The 20,002-nt window shown below is 40.5% G+C and overlaps 1 protein-coding gene across 1 annotated transcript in view; it reads right to left on the bottom strand.

Moving 5' to 3' along the window:
* Positions 1–8,668: 8,668 nt before the first annotated feature.
* The window catches only part of ATP13A4 (ATPase 13A4), a 129,108-nt gene continuing 117,774 nt past the window's right edge, over positions 8,669–20,002 (bottom strand). The window contains exons 27-30 of the mRNA XM_064575605.1: positions 19,186–19,379; positions 18,060–18,148; positions 14,448–14,528; positions 8,669–8,881 (exon numbers count right to left, since the gene is read on the bottom strand). Of these exons, the coding sequence (XP_064431675.1) occupies positions 8,669–8,881; positions 14,448–14,528; positions 18,060–18,148; positions 19,186–19,379 (577 nt within the window). The remainder of the gene's footprint in view (positions 8,882–14,447; positions 14,529–18,059; positions 18,149–19,185; positions 19,380–20,002) is intronic.

Below are 20,002 nucleotides of genomic sequence, written 5' to 3'. Positions count from 1 at the left end.
TCTGAAAAACAAACTGAGGGTTCTAGAGGGGAGGAGGGTGGGAGGATGGGTTAGCCTGGTGGTGGGTATTGAGGAGGGCACATTCTGCATGGAGCACTGGGTGTTATGCACAAACAATGAATCATGGAACACTACATCTAAAACTAATGATGTAATGTATGGGGATTAACATAAGAATAAAAAAATAAATAAATAAAATAAAATAAATATTTTTGTACATAAAGAAGTAAAGGATTAATATTTTTAATTATATTAATATATTTTTACAAAAGGAGAAAAATACATATGTTGTAATTAATAGTAATGTTGCAGTAACTAATAAATGAATTTTAATAAAATCAAAACAGCTGCAAAAGTAAAATTCAGGCAATTATCAAATTGTTCTACTGATGTAACATTTTATTTTCTTGACTCACTCTAATTTTTTTTTTTTTTGACTCACTCTAATTTTAAAACATGGATGGAACTGGAGGGTATTATGCTAAGTGAAATGAGTCAAGCAGAGAAAGACAATTATCATATGGTTTCACTAATTTGTGGAATATAAGGAAAAGCTCAGAGGACCATAGGGGAAGGGAGGGAAAATTGAATGGGAAGAAACCAGAAAGGGAGACAAACCATGAGAGACTGTGGACTCTGGGGAAAAAATTGAGGGTTGCAGAGGGGAGAGGAGTTGAGGGGAGTGGCTAACTGGGTGATGGGCATTAAGGAGGGCACATGATCTGATGAGAACTGGGTGTTATATACATCTAATGTGTAATTGAACACTACATCACAAACTAATGATGTACTATATATTGGCTAATTGAACTTAAATAAAACAATTAAAATTTGAAAAGAAAAACAAATTTCAATTTTAAAGATGGTTATTCAAAGTCAGTAATATATTTCAAGTATGAACTAAAATTTTCACTTAGTATACAAAAGTATTTCAACTCACCATGTGTACCTTGCTTTATTCTTTTTGAGGAAGAGCCTTGGAAGAAAAAAAAAAAATAAAAACAAACAAAAAACTAGATAACCAAATTGGAGCCAGGGGATGGAAATCTGAACTGTCTAAGGAATTAGATTTTATATGGTTGGCAAAAAATCATCCCTTGGAGATGTGTAGTAACTCATAGACTTGTCCAGCTCTCCTCCATTCTATTCTGCTCACACATGTGAGAAACTTCCATGTGCAGCGCACTATTCTAGGCCTTAAAATGAGAATCCAGAGATGAATGAGGCTCAAACCCTGCCCTTGATCTCAGCCTACTGGAGGCATGCTCAGGAATCTAAATCTTCTGTATTTTCTACTTTCCTCCAGCTGCTCCTGTGCCCCATATCACAAAAGGGCTTTGACAAACTCATCTTTCACGGATATGTAAACCATTCACTGCTCAGCTGGATCCTTTGAGGAATCTTCTTCCTGTAGAAACTGGGTGATTCAGAATCTGTTGACAGAAGTTATACTGTTTGGAAGTGATTGATTGTTGGAATATCTGAACTTATAATAGAAAACACGCCAGCCGAAGGACTTCTGATTAGAGTATGTGAAGCAAAAGGAAAAAACATTCCACCTCACCCACTTACAACGGACTCCTGATCCATGAGGGTAAGTCTCCCTCTCTTCTGCTAGTGGCTTTTCCCCGAGGTTCTCATTTCTACTCTTATTCTAGGCCTCGTTGCCCATCCAACTACCCTCTGTAGGTAACTGAGCTAGCTCTTCCATGGCCCTCATGGGAGTCAAGTATCAGAACTTGGATCAAATCCTAGGCACTACTTGGTCTTTATTATAAAATTATCTTCTGATGCATTGCAGATACTGTGATTTGGTATGGACCACTGAAGCAACTATTCTTTTTCATTTAATTGCTTATGTTGGGGTTGTAAAAAATCATCTCTTCAGTCATTAAATATTAATTGATTTCACCTGTTATAGAGTCAATTACATTTTCTGAGTGGTTTATACGCACTGCTCATGGGTCCAACAACTTTGTTTGGGGGTCCATTCCCATAGCATTTTATACATTAGTCAGTAATGACTCTTATCACATTCATGGGAAAAGACCATTCTTCAAATCCAAGCACTTAGTTCAGGGAGTGGCAGATATGGTAGGTATCTCAGTGTCTGCTTGTGGGAATCCAACTTCAGAAAAGAACTAAGAGTTCCTGGTATTTGTACCTTCTGGATCCAAGTAGACACCATCTACCCATTTCTTTTTGAGGGAGGAAAACCACCTGCTATATAAGCAGATTTCACCTTTCCATGCTCTCAACATGTCTGGATTAGAGTTCAGACTCCTAAGCTTATACTCTTAACTGACATATGCCACTGCCCAAAAGGGCATTAGAGATTGACTTTACCTATCCGTGTGCTGTGTGGCTCTTAGTAATGTGTCAGACATGGGGCACTGGCTAAGAGCCAATGACTTCAGCTAGCATGACTGCTGTGCCAACAAAAGCCAGTTCTGCCCTCACACAGGCCCCAGGTACAGGCCCAGACTCCTGCTGGCCTGAGCCACTCACACTTCTCTGGGAACCCGGTGAACTCTCCCTCCTGTGCTAGGGTGAGGTATGGGCAGATACAAAGATTGGCCTTTCCCAGCTACAAATCTTGGCATCCAGACCAAATCAGTTTCCAGGATCCATTTAGGGAGGATCCAAACCTATGAAATTGTCCCCAGATCAAACCAGTTTCCAATTAGTCATGGATGGTGGCTAGATTTCTTAAGACTATCAAGTTCACCAAATTCTCAAGGCTAGCTTTGTGTTGGGTAAGGAGAAAACTGGATCAGCTTTCAGGAAAGAGCATCCAGCCAGCTGTGCAGTCACTTCCTCTTATGCTTTGCTCTGTCCCTAAGCAGGCCAGGGACAGAGTGGCCTTAGGGCTCTGAGGAGCTTTCTCAGAGTGTTTTCTCCCTGAATGTTCCTGTATGCACTTTCAGGAAAGAGCATCCAGTCAGCTGTGCAGAATAGAGAGATAGAATCTTTCCTATCTTTAGAATCTAGGTTTCACTGGTCACATAAACCTGGAACAATAGTCCAAAACAGGATCATAGAAGGCCCACAACTCTGAAGGCCATCCTGAGTCATTGAGAAGTTTCACGGAAGCCCCCTGCAAGTCATGCTGCATGCAGGGCTCCCGCTTATAGCATGCTCTCTCCTCCTGCAACCTGGATTGCCTGTATGTACCACAGGTTACCACTTTGGGATGATCTCTGCTACCATCTGAGGCTTCTGTGGGCCTTGCCTAACCCTGAGCTTTGTTGCCAGAGAACCCAGACTTCTATGACTGCATGGTCACTCTGTATCACCTGGCCATACTCCATCCTCTTCAGCTACTTTCTATCTCCTCTAGCTATTTGAAGACATGCTTAGACTGTCTATGTCACCTATGTGTCTCTGCATGATACCATCAGCCACTAGCCACATGCACCTTCCGCCTATGCTCCCACAATCACATCACTGCCAGGTGACCGAGGCCACAGGTGGATTCCCTCTGCCCTCCTTTATTACACTCTCTGACAGAATGGGCCTCTCTTTCTCTGCCCCCCTCCTCTCTCCATCATACCTTTCTCTTCCTCAAGTCCTTGCAAGAGATCCTAAAGTTAGGATGAAACCAGAGAACAGATAGAAAAATACACACCCAGTTGTACTCAAACTTTTCCCTTATTCTCTATCACCCAGTGTTTGATTTTTAAACAAGTTTGCTTGCCTCAATTTTCCCTCCCCTTGGATTGAGTATATTCCTGGGAGAGCCTTTGTAGCTGCACACAAATTCATCTTTAGGGTCCCCTACATATTGAGAGAGGCTTTGCAGCATGTACCTAACTCTAACTCCACAGCACACCTCCACACCCCACCATGTAAATGGACAGCCAAACTAAGTTCAAAGTTGAAATCACTATACTTTGCACTTTTTGTTGTTTTTATTCATAGTTCTATTGTTCCAGTTAAGCTTCTTTGTACTGAATAGAAAACAGATGTTCACAGACAAAAGAGGAAAAATAAATCAACAAAATATCCCAGTGATTATATTTTTTATTCAGTCATGCCACAGCTGCTTGCTGAGCTCCAACCATTGTCCTGTGCTAGGTGCTGAGTGGTAGGTGGGATGAATCAGGTTTGGTCCCTACCCTCAGAGAATGTGCTCTCTAGTTAAAGTGAGGTTGAGTGAGAGTTGGAATAAGTCAAAATGCTACAGAACGTAATACATGGTAAAAAGAGCTGTCTGCCACACAGAAGTTGCATATGTGGAGTGTGAGCAGTGTGTTGACAAACGAGATCTCCCTTCTTGCTTGGCAGACCAGGTGGCATTCTAATTGAGTCTTGAGAAATGGGTGGGATTTGGGTGTGTGGAGATGAGAATAATAATTATTGGTGCCCCCAAAGAGAAAGCAGCATGAGCCAAGGTATTGAGTTAAGAAAGTAAGTTCCTGTATGCCTAGAATGAGTGAGTTAGTAAGTGCTGGCAAGAATGAGTGAGCTACTGACTGCATAAGGAAGTGACTTTAGCACAAAGCCAAGACAGAATCCATATGACCCTAAACTGCTGTACAAAGAAGGCTGAGCAAAGTTCAAGCAGATACAGGTTTCTGCTTCTGGAGACTGAAGTCAGAAGCCAGAGCTGTATCTGCTCACATGAAATAGACTCAAAGGGCTCTGGTTATATGATTCTACTCCTTAGCTATGGGAGTTGACCTTTTCTGTGATCAGTGATCAAATTCAAGAGGACTTCTATGAGAACTAAAAACTCTTTCTGGAAGCAATTACATTGTGATGGCAATCCATTGGATAGTTGCCTTGCCTTGCTTGCCTCGTTTTTCAGTGCTACAAACATTTCATCTAGGAGAAACAACATGGAGAGTGCCAGAGCAGGGAACTCATTGGTAGAATGAGTTCTGAAATGCTCCAGTATGCTCTTGGACAAATTACTGAGACCTTTGGAGGGTCTTGTACCTCATCAAAAGAAGGAGGATAGTAATCCTTGCCCTGCTTTCCTCCTAGGATTGTTATGAGGCTTAAACAAGAGAATGAGTATGAAAGTATTTTGTAGACTGTAGTGCCCTGTTAGGGAGGGAAGCAGGGAATAACAGTGTCTATACTGTTAGAAAATTCCTGGAACTTTTTAAAGATGTTTCTTTGCTTCTACATTACTAGAGTAGACCACACCATTTTATTAGCCAGAGTGAAAGACTCCACTGCAGTAAAGGAGAAAGATTGATTTTAGAACACCAGAGTTATAGATTATACTTCCCTCTTTTGTAAAGAATAATTTATTACAGCATAAACTAAATACAAGGCTCTGAATAAATAATCACTTCCCCAGTCACATCTGCAAGTGTGTACATGCACATTCCTATGAGCTCATAAGGACACAGATGGCACAGACATATTTCCATTCTCAGATCATTACTTGTTTAGTGAGAAGAGCCCAGAGCCAGGGTTCCTTCCTGTGGGTCAGAGCTGTGTACCTTGGAGTGAACATATGGTGAACCTCTTAAATGATTTGGATCAGATGAATGTCCTTTTCTGCTCCAAGTCCTGGTCAGATATGCGTATTGGGTGCAGGTAGCTCTGTCCTCGAGTTTGGGCCACTCTCCCATGTTCTTTTACTGAAATTTTCAAACTTCTCTTTCTATGAAAAATACATACATCAGAAGTATTCCCCAGCTGTCAGTTTGGCAGTCAGGACCCATCAGTGGGCACCTATTTTCTAGAATCTTATCTCTATCAAAAGCCACCTTCCAAAGCACAGAGCAGTCAGGCCCATTTGTCCACACTGCAGGCCCCACACGGCTGGGAGCCTGTCCTCCCCAGCTCATCTCCCCACAGTATGCAGTCTGATATTCTATGTGGGCAATGACAATTAATGGTTCACATCATAGCATAAAACTGAGACATATGCATATCAAGCCTGAAAGGGATCTTGCAAGTAATTGAATTCCATCTGGTATTTGACTTCCATCTCTAATTGGTCTTTGAATATCCACTTGCACCTCCAATGTCACGGAGCACACACTTCATGAGGTCACCAGATTCCACTTCTGTTTGTGCCATTGGGATAGTGGTCTTTCCCACCATGCCCTTTACCCACTGATCATGCCACCTGACACAGGTGGGAGACTTCTCTCCCATGGAAACCCTTCAAGTATTTAAAAAACAACTCTTCCATCCTTTAACAATACCCCACCAGCCCTGCTTTTCCAAGTTAAGCATTTTCTCACTACCTCTAAGATATAGTTAATTTCAAGTACAGTCTTCAGAATAAGTCCCTTTTGACAAAGATTTTAGATTCAATCCTCAGTGACTGAATCAGTTAGGACCATGGCAAGTGCAATTCAGAGTCTCAGACAGACACTCGTGGGTTTTAGTTTTGTTTTGTTTTGAACATACCTCTAACCCAAGCCTGGCAGGATGCCTGGCATTCATTTGAACATTAGGCCCTGGGATTAGCAAAGGGCTGCCTCCTTCCGCCTGGCAAATAAGAAACTCATTCTTTGTTTGACTGTGAGATCACCCCAAACACCCTGCCCTGCTGGAGCTTTGTAATTAGGAGGTATTTGGAGACAACAGAAGGTTTGCTCAGAAGATCTGTGTCTGAGGCCAGGGTCTGCTTGCCTTACTCTGAATCTCAGTTTTCTCACCTGTAAAAGTAGATCTTAAGTCCTTCCTTGCCTGAGTCCGGAGAGAATCATGCAATTCAAATGAGCTAATGGAGGTGACCGCACCTGGTAAGGGGCTTTTCTAGGTGTGAATGCATGTGCTGCTCTTGCCTGTCACCAGGTTGTAGACCCTCTCGAGCTTGCCCTGTCCACAACCCTCCACTCTTAAAAAATGGGTAAACTATGAGTCTTAGAAAAAGACGTACAGAACTAACATATCACTGCTGAGGCTAACTTTGTAAAAGGAAGCATTTCTTCCTGTATCAAGGAAGGCAATGATTCTGCACCCTATTTAAATGATTCTTCACACCCTATTTTAAAACCAGAAGCAACAAGGTACTTTCATGGCTGAGAAAAACCATGTTCCCAGTATTATCTATAGTCACAGAGCCTCCAACCATCCTCAGGAATTCAGCCAGGGAAGGCAATGCTTGCATATGCTATCAACAAGTAACAAAGCCACTACTTCAAAAACTAATGATGTATTGTATGATGACTAACATAATAAAATAAAATTAAAAAAAAAAAACAAGTAACAAACCCAGCCTAGGACCTACCCCCTACGCAGAACATTCACTTAGCATTTGATGTTTGTAATGAAAATTTGGCTTTTGCTTTAAAATACTATTTGTGGATATTGTCCTAGAACTCAGAGTTGTCTGCTGAGCTAACAGAAACCTGGGTGTTTTCTATGCTAAATGAATCCAATATAACAAAATTGTAATAGTCATAAAAATAAGGTCTATTTTTATTTTCGGAAAATTGAAGCCTCGGACTGAAGAAATATGTAGACTGTGTAAGGACTTACGTCAATGATAACATATAATGTTGTAGCACATGACTAACTTTTCTCAAAAATAATAGAGAAGAGGAGTGGAAATAGTTGAAGTTGGATATGTGAGATGTGGAGTTCCTAAAATATAGGAAATGTTCACAGGGGAAGGGGTTGCAGAGCTTAGAGGACAGTGCCTGGGCTCTTTGATATGTGCTACTTTCCTTTCTTTCCTAGGAACACAAGCTGGACCAACTACATAATTTGTGGGGCTGAATCCAAAATGAAAATGTGGGAATTTCAAAATTTAGAATTTCAAGATGGCAACAGCAAAGCATTAAAATAAGAGTGTGGCCCTTCTAAGCATGGGGCCCTAGGTGACTGCACAGGTCACACATCCATGAAACCAGCCCTAAATACAGGTGACTGTACTTCCCAGCTTCTTTGCCAAATCCTTGATAAATGAGATATGAGTAGTGGAAGAGATGCATCCACTTCTGGAGTGAGGCAGTGGAAAGCCTTTGTGTGAGCTCCAGACTCTTCCTTCCCCATCACAGTGAACATGGAGTCCTTGTTTTCAGTCAGTGGGGCCAACAGATTGAAGCAACCAGCACTGTGAGGAAGGCAAGTCTACAGAGCCACCTGGGCCACGAAAGAAGCTCTTGTGTGTTAAGCCACTGAGACAAGGGAGTTGTTTGTTATTGCAGCATCAGCTCAGCCCATCCTTACTAATACATAGGAGAAGGCCAGAGGCAGAAGGAATTGTCTCAACTCTGAAAGTACTACAAAGGAACCGGACAGTGAAAATTTGTGTGATGGCTCCCATGCATTTGTTTTTCCACCAATAAAATACGAATTGAAAAGTGATCTTTCACATGTTACAATTCTATGACTACACATAGTACTATTTTCTCTCAACTCATTTAAAAAATGTTATCCAAGAAGAAAGATTATATATTCTCCTTGTCCATTAGCCTCCCAATCTCTTGGCCAATTACCATCCATGGCCCATTCTTGATTTACTAACACCCTCAATATTCTCAGAAGCCAAGAGGAAAACACTCTTCTGGGGCAGTGTTCTGCTGTGTAGAAAGTATTTTATCATGTAGATTTTAATTTACCACCATGATTGGATAGGTTTTTGATTCCCAAAACTCCAGCTGATTTTAGAAGAGTCTCATTGCTTGAAAATCACTGAAATTGGTCTCTTTTGTTATCGTTTCTATGTTTTGTCAATATCACACTGGCTTCAGAGATGTTCTTCATTGCTCTCAAACACCGGATTGCTGTAAGACACTCCCCTTCCACACCCTGGCATGTCAGAGTAGGATGTTTGGTTTAGCAGTGGCCAACTAGGGTCATTTGCCAAGGCCCTCTGCCATATCCGATACTGACTTTTTGATTGATAGCCAAAACACCTTTTGAATGTCATCCACAGGGCTCGATTTTCAATGATGGCCTCCTGCAAAATAAAAGAGTTACCCTTTACAACCAGAGGTCAAATATTTCCAGGCTATGGCCCTCCATAGACCCTAAGAAGGAACCACCACATTGGCTGCTTAGATCCAGCTTGACAAAAAACGTGAGGCCTGGACAAACAATTCCAATGTGGTTTCCTGGGTTAGGTCTCAGCCTCTCAAACTCTTCCACTTAAGGAGCTCTTCTGGGAGAAGAGAGAGGAACATAGTTTCAAGAGTCTGGAAACAGCTTGAAGTAGTCTGCCTTGAGGATGAAATTTCTTCTGAATCTTGTATATAAATTAAATTTAAAATCATTCAAATTCTGCTGATCACTCCATGCCACACCCATATTTGATTTAATATAAAATGATATTTAAAATTACTTACCACCAAATGGAATTACCCTTTAGAAAGATGTGCCAAGGGCATGATGTGGCTTTGGTATGCCCTGGCACTTAAATGCATAGTTACGAACATAGGTCAGTAAAGTTGAAATATGCACCACAGTCTTGGACTTGGACAGATCTGGATTCAAGTTCCAGCTCTGACACCTACTATGGGCAAATTAATTACCTTCTCTGAGCCTCAGTGAACAGAAATAATAATTCCTTCCTGTTACATTTGTCATAAAAATTATGTAACTCTCCTTACAATGCAGGACATGGCATGGTATAGGTCCTCCCTTTACCACCCTTCTCAACTATTTAACAAATGGTTATGCACTATGTTGACTGTGGCCTCTGACCTTCACCTACAAATATTTCATTGCAATGCATTTTTTAAAATTACAAAAGCTATGTCTCTTTGGAAACATTTTAGACTGCCATTTTATTTCGTGAATTAGACTGAGCCTCAAATAGAGCCCAAATTATAACTTACAACACAGAATGCATGAGAGGTTATTTTTTAATTTTTAATTTTTATCATATTTAGCCATAAAAGCTAACCATCTTAGAAGTTATCATGAAAGAAACAAAAAGAAAAATATGAAAATCCTGCTGTCCCACAGAATTAAAACTTATTTTGGTGTTGGTCAGTGGTATCTTTGCTAAATTGGAAGAGTCAATTCTATGGGATTTTACAAGGAACTTTGCCAGAGTAGCAGTTTTCCTAAAATCCACCCATCTTTGCCATTTGAGTCCCATTGCCCATGGAAATAATGGGTACAGCTAGTCTGAATTGTTCTCTAAAAATGGATCATCTGCTAACAGGCTGTTAAACACCCACACAGCCATCTCAAGAGCATCTTGCAAACCTCAGGCAGGGCTCACCTAGCCAGATTTGTGATTCTACTTTCCCATACCAAGGTTTTTTGGTCCTTCCTAATTAACAAGAGAACAGTAATTCTCTTTAGAGCTGGAATAAGGCAGGATCATAGGTATCCAATTAAAGGTCTTAAAATTTAACTTACCTCTAGGAAATCTTAGCAGGTTTTAAACAAAACAAATGAAACAAAGCAAAACAGAGACACACACAGACTTTAGTGCTATATGTCATGCAGTGTGTTTTCATAATTCTAGAATTATGTAGAATTCTGATACCTGTATCCCTCTGCTGCTCTGGAAAGGGAAACTAAAGCACCAAGAAGTGATCTGTCCTGTCACTCTACATTGCAAATTAAATGTAGAAGTAGAAACTTTTTTTGTTTCACCCCTTTATGAAATACCATTTCTTAAAAAACAAAAAACAGAACTTCACTACACAAGCTCTTCAGATTGGCTACTAAAATAATTCATATATAGGACATATATATACAAACACATAAGTAATTTAAAAAAAAGGGGGGGGAGGAGAATTAAAGCTACCCACATTAGCTCCTCTGCCTTTCAGTTGGAGGTTACATCATGAGGAAGCAAAGTGAGGATAGGTTCCATTCAAAACTGTTTGCTGGGCCGTTCTAAGATTAGTCATAGGGTTAGACCTCTTAGTGGACCAGGCAATATTCAGGACTATACAGAAGGAGGCCAGCCATCCCTCATGCCTGTCCCCCAAAACCTCTCTGGACCATCTCTGTCACAGGCTATTCAGGGAGTATGGAGTTAGCATGCCCATCCCAGGAATCTTTAGCATCCGCTGTCAGACATCCCTACCACTACCTGAGAAGAACATCTTGCTGCATCCATGACCGTCTGAGGTCTTTACCTGCTCTGCTAGGCTCACCTCATACGGCAAGAAATTAAGTGTCCGTAATTCTCCATTACAACTGCCTTCACCACAGACTCAAATGGCTTTGGTTTGTTCCTGAGTGCCTCCTGACAGCAGAAAGGTAACTTCAAACAACTGGAGACGGCAGTGGAAGAGTCTGGAGGCGAGATCTGGGACCTCACAGTGTTATTTCTCAGTGCAAAAGCTGCCGGGAACCCACATTAAACATCCATGCCTGTCTCCATTTCTCACTCAACACAAGAAACAGAGGAGAAACTTAATCTTTCATGAGTATCAAATTACCCTTCTTCCTCTGCTGCAAGCGAGCAGCATCACTTCTTACATTTAATAACTGAACAAAACTTTACCCAGTTTCTATTAGAATAAAGCAGAGTCTTAGATACTGTAGGTACTGAGATGAGTTCTTGCCAGCACAGTTTATATCCATACACAACCTACACACAAATAACTGTGGCATTTTTCCTCTTGCTTACTCTAAACTATGAGCAATGGACAAGGTCATCAGAATCCATCTCACATTGTGCTCTAGGACATGGCACATGGTCAACAAGTGCTGTGGAAAGAGCAAATGAACAAATGAAAGCCTGAATGATTGATAGATTTAAAGTGAGAAATACTAAGTACCACAAGAGATAATACAATATCTCTTGTGGTACTTAGTTTATAAAATGGAAGTTAAGGAAATTATCTTTATCTGAAAATGGCCAAAAGAAGCCATCATGTAATGACAGCCTTGTCACAAGCGACAATTGGGGAAATTGTCAGGAAGGCAAGGCCTAACAAGCAGAGGAGTGGGCTTGCTGTTTGCACTAATCTGGCCATGCAGATCCATCCATAGTTTATATTTATCAAATATTTACTGTGTGCTTTTCTGTATTCACATTTCATGCTCACAGTAACCCGATGAGATAAGGTACCCTTATCATCACTATTTTTCAGATGAAGAAACGGACACAGAGGAGTGGAATAGCAGGTGTTGCCCAGAGTCAGGCAGCAAGAAAGGGTAGAGCCAGGATTCAAACCCAGGTAGACTACTCCTGGCTTATGCTCTTAACTGCAAATATAGTGGCAGTTGAATGGCTTCCTACTAGGGGATTATGGCAAACTTCATTGCTCAGTTACCTGTCACCTGTCACCAGACCTACTGAATCAGAAATGCTAGGGAAAGGGCTGGAGAAGTCCTCCTACTTTGTTGCTCAGCACATTCCTCCCAACTTTTTCCTGCCTACCTAAAAGGAAAAAATTCACACACAGTCTAAGCCAATCTGTCTAATCTTTTGGCATAGTTCTACTTTCCTAGAATCCTTTCCTACTCAGGATGACAATAAGATACAGTTCTAACCAATGAGGCATAAGAGAGAGTCTGGAGGGTGGCTGTATGAAATTATTTTGTTTCCTCATGAAGCGTTCCTACTTGAGGGGAAAAAGCTTACTGGTGCCTCTCCTTCCATTTTCTTCCTTCATTAAAACAGAGATAATGCCCAGCGACATGGAAGTGATCTGGACACATAAGCAATACACACAAACGTGAAAGGCCAATATCTAAAGATGGAGAGACTGAAAAGTGAAAGATTGATGATCCCCAATGATACCACTGAGTTACTAAACCAGCCCTGAAACCACTTAACTCCTATCTTCTTAAGTGAAGCAATAAATATTTTTACTGTTTAAGCCACTGTTATTTGCCTAACCTATCCAGGCTTTGGGAAAGATTCATGAAGAGGAGAGTACTACAGATGTGCCACAGAGGATGAAATAGCATTTCAATATGCAGACATGGAGGCAGATGTACTACACAGAGGAAATAATGTGATTGCTGCCAGGGACAAGATACATACATAAGATTATCCCTTAAAGGACAAAGTTCAGCCTCTGCAACTAGGTATGAGGACACTCATGTGATGCTCTTTTATTAATTTGGTGGCTTTGGAGACCCATATGGGTTAGCATGGTACTTCTCAATGTAGTTTCTCAACCAGTAGTATCAGAATCAACTGACAACCTATTAGAAATAAAAACTTGTGGGGCACCTGGGTGGCTCAGATGGTTAAGCGTCTGCCTTCGGCTCGGGTCATGATCCCGGGGTCCTGGGATCGAGCCCTGCGTCGGGCTCCTGGCCCGGCGGGGAACCTGCTTCTCCCTCTCCCTCTGCCTCTCTCCCTGTTCATGCTCTCTCTCTCTCTCTCTCTATCTCTCTCAAATGAATAAATAAAAAATCTTAAAAAAAAAAAAAGAAATTAAAACTTGCGGCTATTCCAGACCTAATGAATCAGAAATGCTAGGGGAAGGCCTGGACAACCTGTGTTTTAACAAATCCTCCAGGTGACTCTGATGCCCATTCAAGTTTGAGAGGCCCTGGTTTTGCATACAGAGAGAGGCTCCAGTACCTTAATTCTATGCCCTAGCAAACTAGCCTATGTATGCCCTAGCAAACAAATGCCCTACAAAAACTAGCAGTTTTTACCCTGCCTGATATGGAAGGTTCTGCAGGGAAGTCAAGTTCCAGGTACTCTCCACCCACCACGAATCCCCCCCTCACTGGAATAAGGCTGGGTTTGCAACCAGAAGTAGGAATGGGGGACAGATTGAATCCTGATGCTCACCTCTCCTTTGACACAGATGTCTTTTCTAGGGATGCCCCCTGTTCTTCAGTAGGCTCTGAAGAGTGGAGAGTTTGTCTAATAGCACTGAAGGAGGAGAGAGTGAACCACAGCCAAAGAAAGAGGGAGCACAGACACATTTTACTAAAGAAATGGAGCAATTGGGAGATGAAGAATAAAAGCCAGGAAAAGCTCACTATGAATCTTATTTCCCATCTGTAAAGTAAAAATAGTAAGTGAAAGAAGCCAGACACAAAAGGCTATATATTATGTGATTCCCTTTATGTGAAATGTCCAGAATAGGCAAATCCATAGGGACAGAAAGTAAATTAGTGTTTGCCAAGGGGTGAAAGAGGGGTGAGGGGGAATGAGGAGTGACTGCTAATGGGTACAGGATTTCTTCTGGAGTGATGAGAATGTTCTGGAATTAGTGGTGATGGTTGCACAACTCAGTGAATATACTAAAAACCACTGAACTGCATACTTTAAGAAGGTGGATTTTATAGTATGTGAATCATATTTAATTTCAAAAAATCAAACGAGTTGGTTCTCTATTTGTGAATTTTAGAAATGAACAGGACTTTAGACATCATAATTCCATTCTCTCCAGGTCCACTCTGCAGGCAGGAAAACTAACACCTTGTTTGGAATTCACCAGGTGAAAGCACCATTGCTCATGTGGCTGAGGAAGGGAACCCCTTGCACTGCTGAGTCTTATCAATTAAGCTGTTCCTTTTTTCAGACTCCCAAAGAATGCCCTGTCCATCTCTGGCCCAAATGATCAGCAGCCCAGGGCACTTACCTCCACAACAAGGGACACAATGAAATTGGAACTGAGCATAATGATGATGTAGACCCTCCACAGAATAGGAGTGCAGAGCAGCTGGTGGGAGATGGAGAATCACTGTTAGTTTGAAGACAAATAAACGCCAGAAAAATGTTCACATGTTCATGGTGTACATTTTCATAGGTTATAGATCATGGATGTAATAGACATGCATTATGTGTATGTTATATATGTACATATCAGATACACATACATACATAATACATATAATAAGACATATTTTTATGCATGTATCAAACAATGTGGAAGGATTATACCCAACGATTCCAATGACTTGTAAACTATGATTGTTGCTTTATTTTCTCTTACGTTTCTTTCTTCTTCTTTTTATTTTTTGGTTCCCCTGTAATTTCTAAATTTCCTAAAATAAATTTGATCAAAATTTGATAAATTTGATAAGTGTTTTTTGTTTGCTTCTGCGAGGGAATACAGGAATGTGGCCCTATTCCCAGAAGGCTCTGAGAGTACATGTGTCAAACCTCCAAAATGGGCAGTGTTGCCCTCTACTCTCTGGTGCCACATCTCCCCTCAGCTGAGCCCTGCTTTTGAGCCTCAAGTCAGGGCTTCATGCTCAGGACTGTGTGTACCCAGCTGCATAGACAGTGCCATGATGAGGGTACTCATCAATGGAGCAAGCAGGGCTGAACTCAAGCTGGCACTTCATGCCTTTTCTTCCCAGTTTCCCTGCATTTTTCCCAATCCCTCCCCAGGCATATGATATATATAATAGATATGTATACTGAATGGATGGCTGGCTGGATAAATGAAGGAATGGATGGATGGATGGATGGATGGATGGATGGATGGATGGATGAAATGAAGCCAAGTGCACACTGCTGGACCCAGCACTGCCTCATAACTGCCTTCTACACCGGGGGATTAAAAACTGGTACAACTCTGTGGAGGGCAATTTTATTAAAATTAAAAGTTCAAAATCATTTCTGGGAATTTATCCTAGAGACATATTTGTATGTGCCTGAAATGATATATGTATAAGGTTATTTCATTGCAGCTTTGTTTGTAATAGCAAACGCTGGAAGCAACCTAAATGTCTATCAATAGGGGACTACATATAAATTATGGTACATATATGTATATTGAAATAATTATATTAGCATAAAAAAGGAATGAGGAAGCTTTATGTACTGCTATGGAACAATTACCAAAATACACTGTCTCATAAAAGAACAAGGTAAGGGATCATGTATGTGGTTGGGGCAGCCGTGAACACGCTCCATGCAGGTGTCCTACTGGGAGAATAAGTGGCAGGCGCTCCAGTGCTACGCTCAGAATCTCCCACCATGTTTACCCTGAGGCCACACTTCCCATGGGTTGCTCATAGCTAATAACTAAGGATGGCAGGCCTGCTCACTGCACTCATTCTTGTGAGACATTAGACACCTCTGATGGGCAACTGTGTTTGGGATTTTTTAGAATTGCACTGCAGCCGGGGCACCTGGGTGGCTCAGTTGGTTAAGTGTCTGCCTTCGGCTCAGGTCATGATCCTGGGGCCCTGGGATTGAGCCCCGCATCCGGCTCCCTGCTCAGAGGGAAGTCTGCTTCTCCCTCTCCCTCTGCCCCTCCTCTTGGCCTTGTGCTCTCCCCTCCCCTCATTCACTCTCTCTCAAATGAATAAGTAAAATCTTAAAAAAAAAAAAAAAAGAACTGCACTGCAGTCAGAACCCCTACTCATCTGGCCCTCCTTACCTCCCTCCTTCCTTCATGGGGGTCAGACCCATATCATAGTGTGGGACCTTCCCCCTCCTTTTCTGGCTTCCTAATGTTCTTTCCCCTACAGGCAGTACCTCCAAAACTTGCTTACACATCTCATCTCACCTTGCCATCTCCAGCTCAGAAGACCTGGACAAATGTAATAGTCTGCTACTATTTGTGTAAAAATGATATATATCTGTGTATGCATATGTATAAAATATGCCTGAAAGCATGTGATAATGTCATAAAATAAAGTGGTGTCATCAGTTGCCTCCAGAGAGGGGACCTGGCAGCTGGGGAAAAAGGATGGAGGATACAGAGTTTCTAACTTTTGAATTTTAAATGGTGTGAATGTGTTCTCTATTAAAAAAAAATTCATGCAATTTCTTAAAAAAATGAGGAATAACTAGCTATAAAACAGCAGGACTCCATTTAAAATAAACTTCGTAAATCAGTCAATGCACATTTATAATATATGAAGTTTCAAAGACGGAAGGATACAGTGAATAATGTTACAATTTCCTTTGCCTGCATATTCACTTTATAAAATGTACCCACAATTTTGTGTAATAAGAAGAAAAATAATTATTTTTAAGATGAACAATAATTCTCTGCAGACTCCTTTGCAGTCATGTTGGCAATGACCTCACACAGGTTCCCCCTAAACTAAATAGAATCCCTATTTTCTTGTACCGGAGAGATCACCCTCTCCATAAGAGTCTTTGCTTTTATAGAGTGTGACTGAACCTAACATGTCTTAACCCTAACTTCTGCAGGATTAAGAAGTTTTGACTCACTTAGAAGACTAGTGGGCAAAACTACCTTCATGAGTACTCACTCTAATTCATGGAAATATTTAACAATAGTGGCAATTACAGTGTTAGCCACAGGGACACAATTATCAAAATGAAACCAAATGTAAACATTAGTTTGTATGTCACATGTCAAGAAGGGTTTGTGAAGGTTTTGCTGGTTCGCAATGAACTGTGAGCTCCTAGTGCTCATCTCCATGCAAGAACCTAATCTACAACAGTCAGTCAGTCATTTATTGCCATTATGTGCCATGGGCTCTGTTAGGCACTGGTAATATGTGAATGAACAAGATAGGATCTTGATCTTCGTGAAATGTGTCTTTGAGATGGAGAGGCAGCCAGGCAGGCTCATGTAGCACTAAGTAAAAAAGCTCATTTCCTTTTACCATCTCTTCTCTATTCTATTTATTGGTCTAAAGGACATTTGGTAATAATGAACTTCTAATTCGAAAGTATAGGCTAAAGGAATAGAAATATATATTTTCCCTTGCTCAGATATGTAAAATTTGTCTCTTAGAGAGTTTGAAATTTGTCTCAAAATTACACACATTAAGACAATTCATGAGGTAAGGTATGGCTCTTTGCAAGCAAGTTTTGCAGACATTAAATATGAACATATAGACAAACACGTTTTTAAAGAGTTTTTTTAAAAAAGATGTAAATACAGATTTGAGAATTAATGAGATAAGTGTTATAGGCAAACTGTTTTCAACAGCTTCAAAACAGAAACATTTAGGAAAAAATCTCTCACACTTGAATGAGAATATATATAAATAGATTTTTCTATTCTTACAGGGATCTTTTAAAAGAAAAATGCTCAATGTTTCTGAAATACTTGGAAATCAAGACTAGATAGAATCTTATTTCCTGGCCAGCTTAAATAGAAAATATGAATAAAGCCAGTATTCTTTTTAACTGTATTATTCGAAAAGAATAATCAGTGTCAAGAATCTGTGTCAACTGCAATTGTGACCTGCTTCTTGAAGTCAGGGTGTTATATAACTATGAACCATCATCGTCATATCCCAGAGATAAGACTTACGTCCAAACGCCTATATAATTCTGGAATATCAGCAAATAGGATGAAGAGACACACACTCAGCTGTATGACCAGCACAAGGACAAATATATCTGAGGAAATAAGAACACAAGCTGTCATTTAGAGAAATCAGAGTATAGAGTGTCACATCTATTGATAGACATATTCTAGATTAAAGCTGATTAAATTTACTTGATTTCTACATCCAAACACAGCATAATAAATGGAAAGTACTCATTTCTATGCAATGGATCTCACCTCCACAATTTCTATGCATGTCCTTGAGGCAAGTGGAAATTTTCACATGCATGTTGTAAGCTTCAATTAATAAAAGTAAGAAATATAGAGAGAGCAACATTGACATAATATATTTTCCAAAAATGCCTTGAAGACATTTAAGTATCTGAGTTTCTTTAATGCAAAATATCTGCCTCAAATCCTTTTCTGGAAAAAAAGGAGGGCTGTAAATAATCAAATGTTTAAATTGCAGTCATGTACAAGTCAGCATTTGACTGCTTTCTTGTCTTAAGAAGGAGAAGGGCAAAATAATTTTCTCTGAGCAAACAAATTTTTATGAGGATATTGATTCTTCAACCTGTGCTTCTAAATTTTCCCAATTATAGAGGCTGTGGTGGCATACAAATAAATGTTCCAAGGGCTAATCAGGTCACCCACTTCTTCTAACACACTCCCCACCCCAGCCCAGAATGCAAGGTGGTGGCAGGTACTTTGGCCAAGAGCCTCCACAATCACTATGGCCAGGTTCCTTCAGGAGGGTCCCACTCCCAGCCTGCCAACCACTTAATATCCACTTCCTCCTGGATGAATTCTGACACGTACTGACAAGTAAGGAAATAAATGAGCCATCCCTATTTGGAGTGATGCCATGAAAAGACAGCTAGATACAAACTTCTGGTGAAGGAAAGAGTAGAGAAAGAAACCCTAGAATTTAATGCAGCTTTGAGGGAAGGAGCAAAGGATGAGGCTGCACAATGTGTTTTAGAGAGCCCTAGAGTAGAAGTCAGCAAACCCAAGATAAGCATCAACTCTGCAGCTGCTCCCGAGTGACCTAGGGATATCTGTTCCCTCTGGTGACCTCTCACCTCTGAGCTGGTACAATGCTACTTACAGTTTGTATAGATGGGCTGCCTAAATGGTTTTCCTTTAGAGAAAATAAGAGCCACAATGATACAGTTGATTGTTCCCAAGAACCATATGGTAGTGTTCTCAAAGCTTATGAAGGCACCATTATTTCCAATTTTTTCTGGAGCAGTTGGAGAAATGATTAACTTTGAGATGCTTTCATTTTGCAGTGTGCAGACACTAAAAAGGAAACAAAAAGGTAATGAAGTAAGATGACAGGTCTTTATGGAACATTTGTATCTACAGGACTCCATGCTCTCAGTGTAATTATTTATACTTTGGTAAAGAATACACTGGAAAGTAAGGAGAAGGAAACCAGCACAGATAGATCTATATTTTGGATAGATGAATAGATAAAAGATGATAGATAGATAGATAGATAGATAGATAGATAGATAGATAGATAGATAGATGATAGATAGATAGGGGATAGCTAGATAAGCAAGTTATATATTCAATAAATTGGACAACCATCATGTGTATTTTGGCTATGTGGGAAAGATGTGAGTAAGCCATGATTCTTCCCTCTCATCGCTTAAGATCTCTAAACATTTATAAATAGGGTGACCATATAATTTGTCATACAATAAGAACAGATTTGAATGTGAAAGGAAAAGACAAATATCATCAGAAAAACTGGTTACCAGAGGAGACATGAGTGGGGGGGACGGGGAAAATAGATAAAGGGGATTAAGATGTACAAACTTCCAGTTACAAGTGAATAAGTCACAGGGGTGCAAAGTACAGCATATGATAATCACTAATATCATAATAACATATGGTGACAGATGGTTACCACTTAT

Source organism: Mirounga angustirostris, unplaced genomic scaffold (assembly GCF_029215605.1).
Source record: "Mirounga angustirostris isolate CCGP_5_RB_7025 unplaced genomic scaffold, mMirAng1.0.hap1 SCAF_1, whole genome shotgun sequence".
Taxonomy (NCBI): domain Eukaryota; kingdom Metazoa; phylum Chordata; class Mammalia; order Carnivora; family Phocidae; genus Mirounga; species Mirounga angustirostris.
Note: the sequence above shows the minus strand (reverse complement) of the source record. Positions and strands in the feature narration are given on the sequence as shown.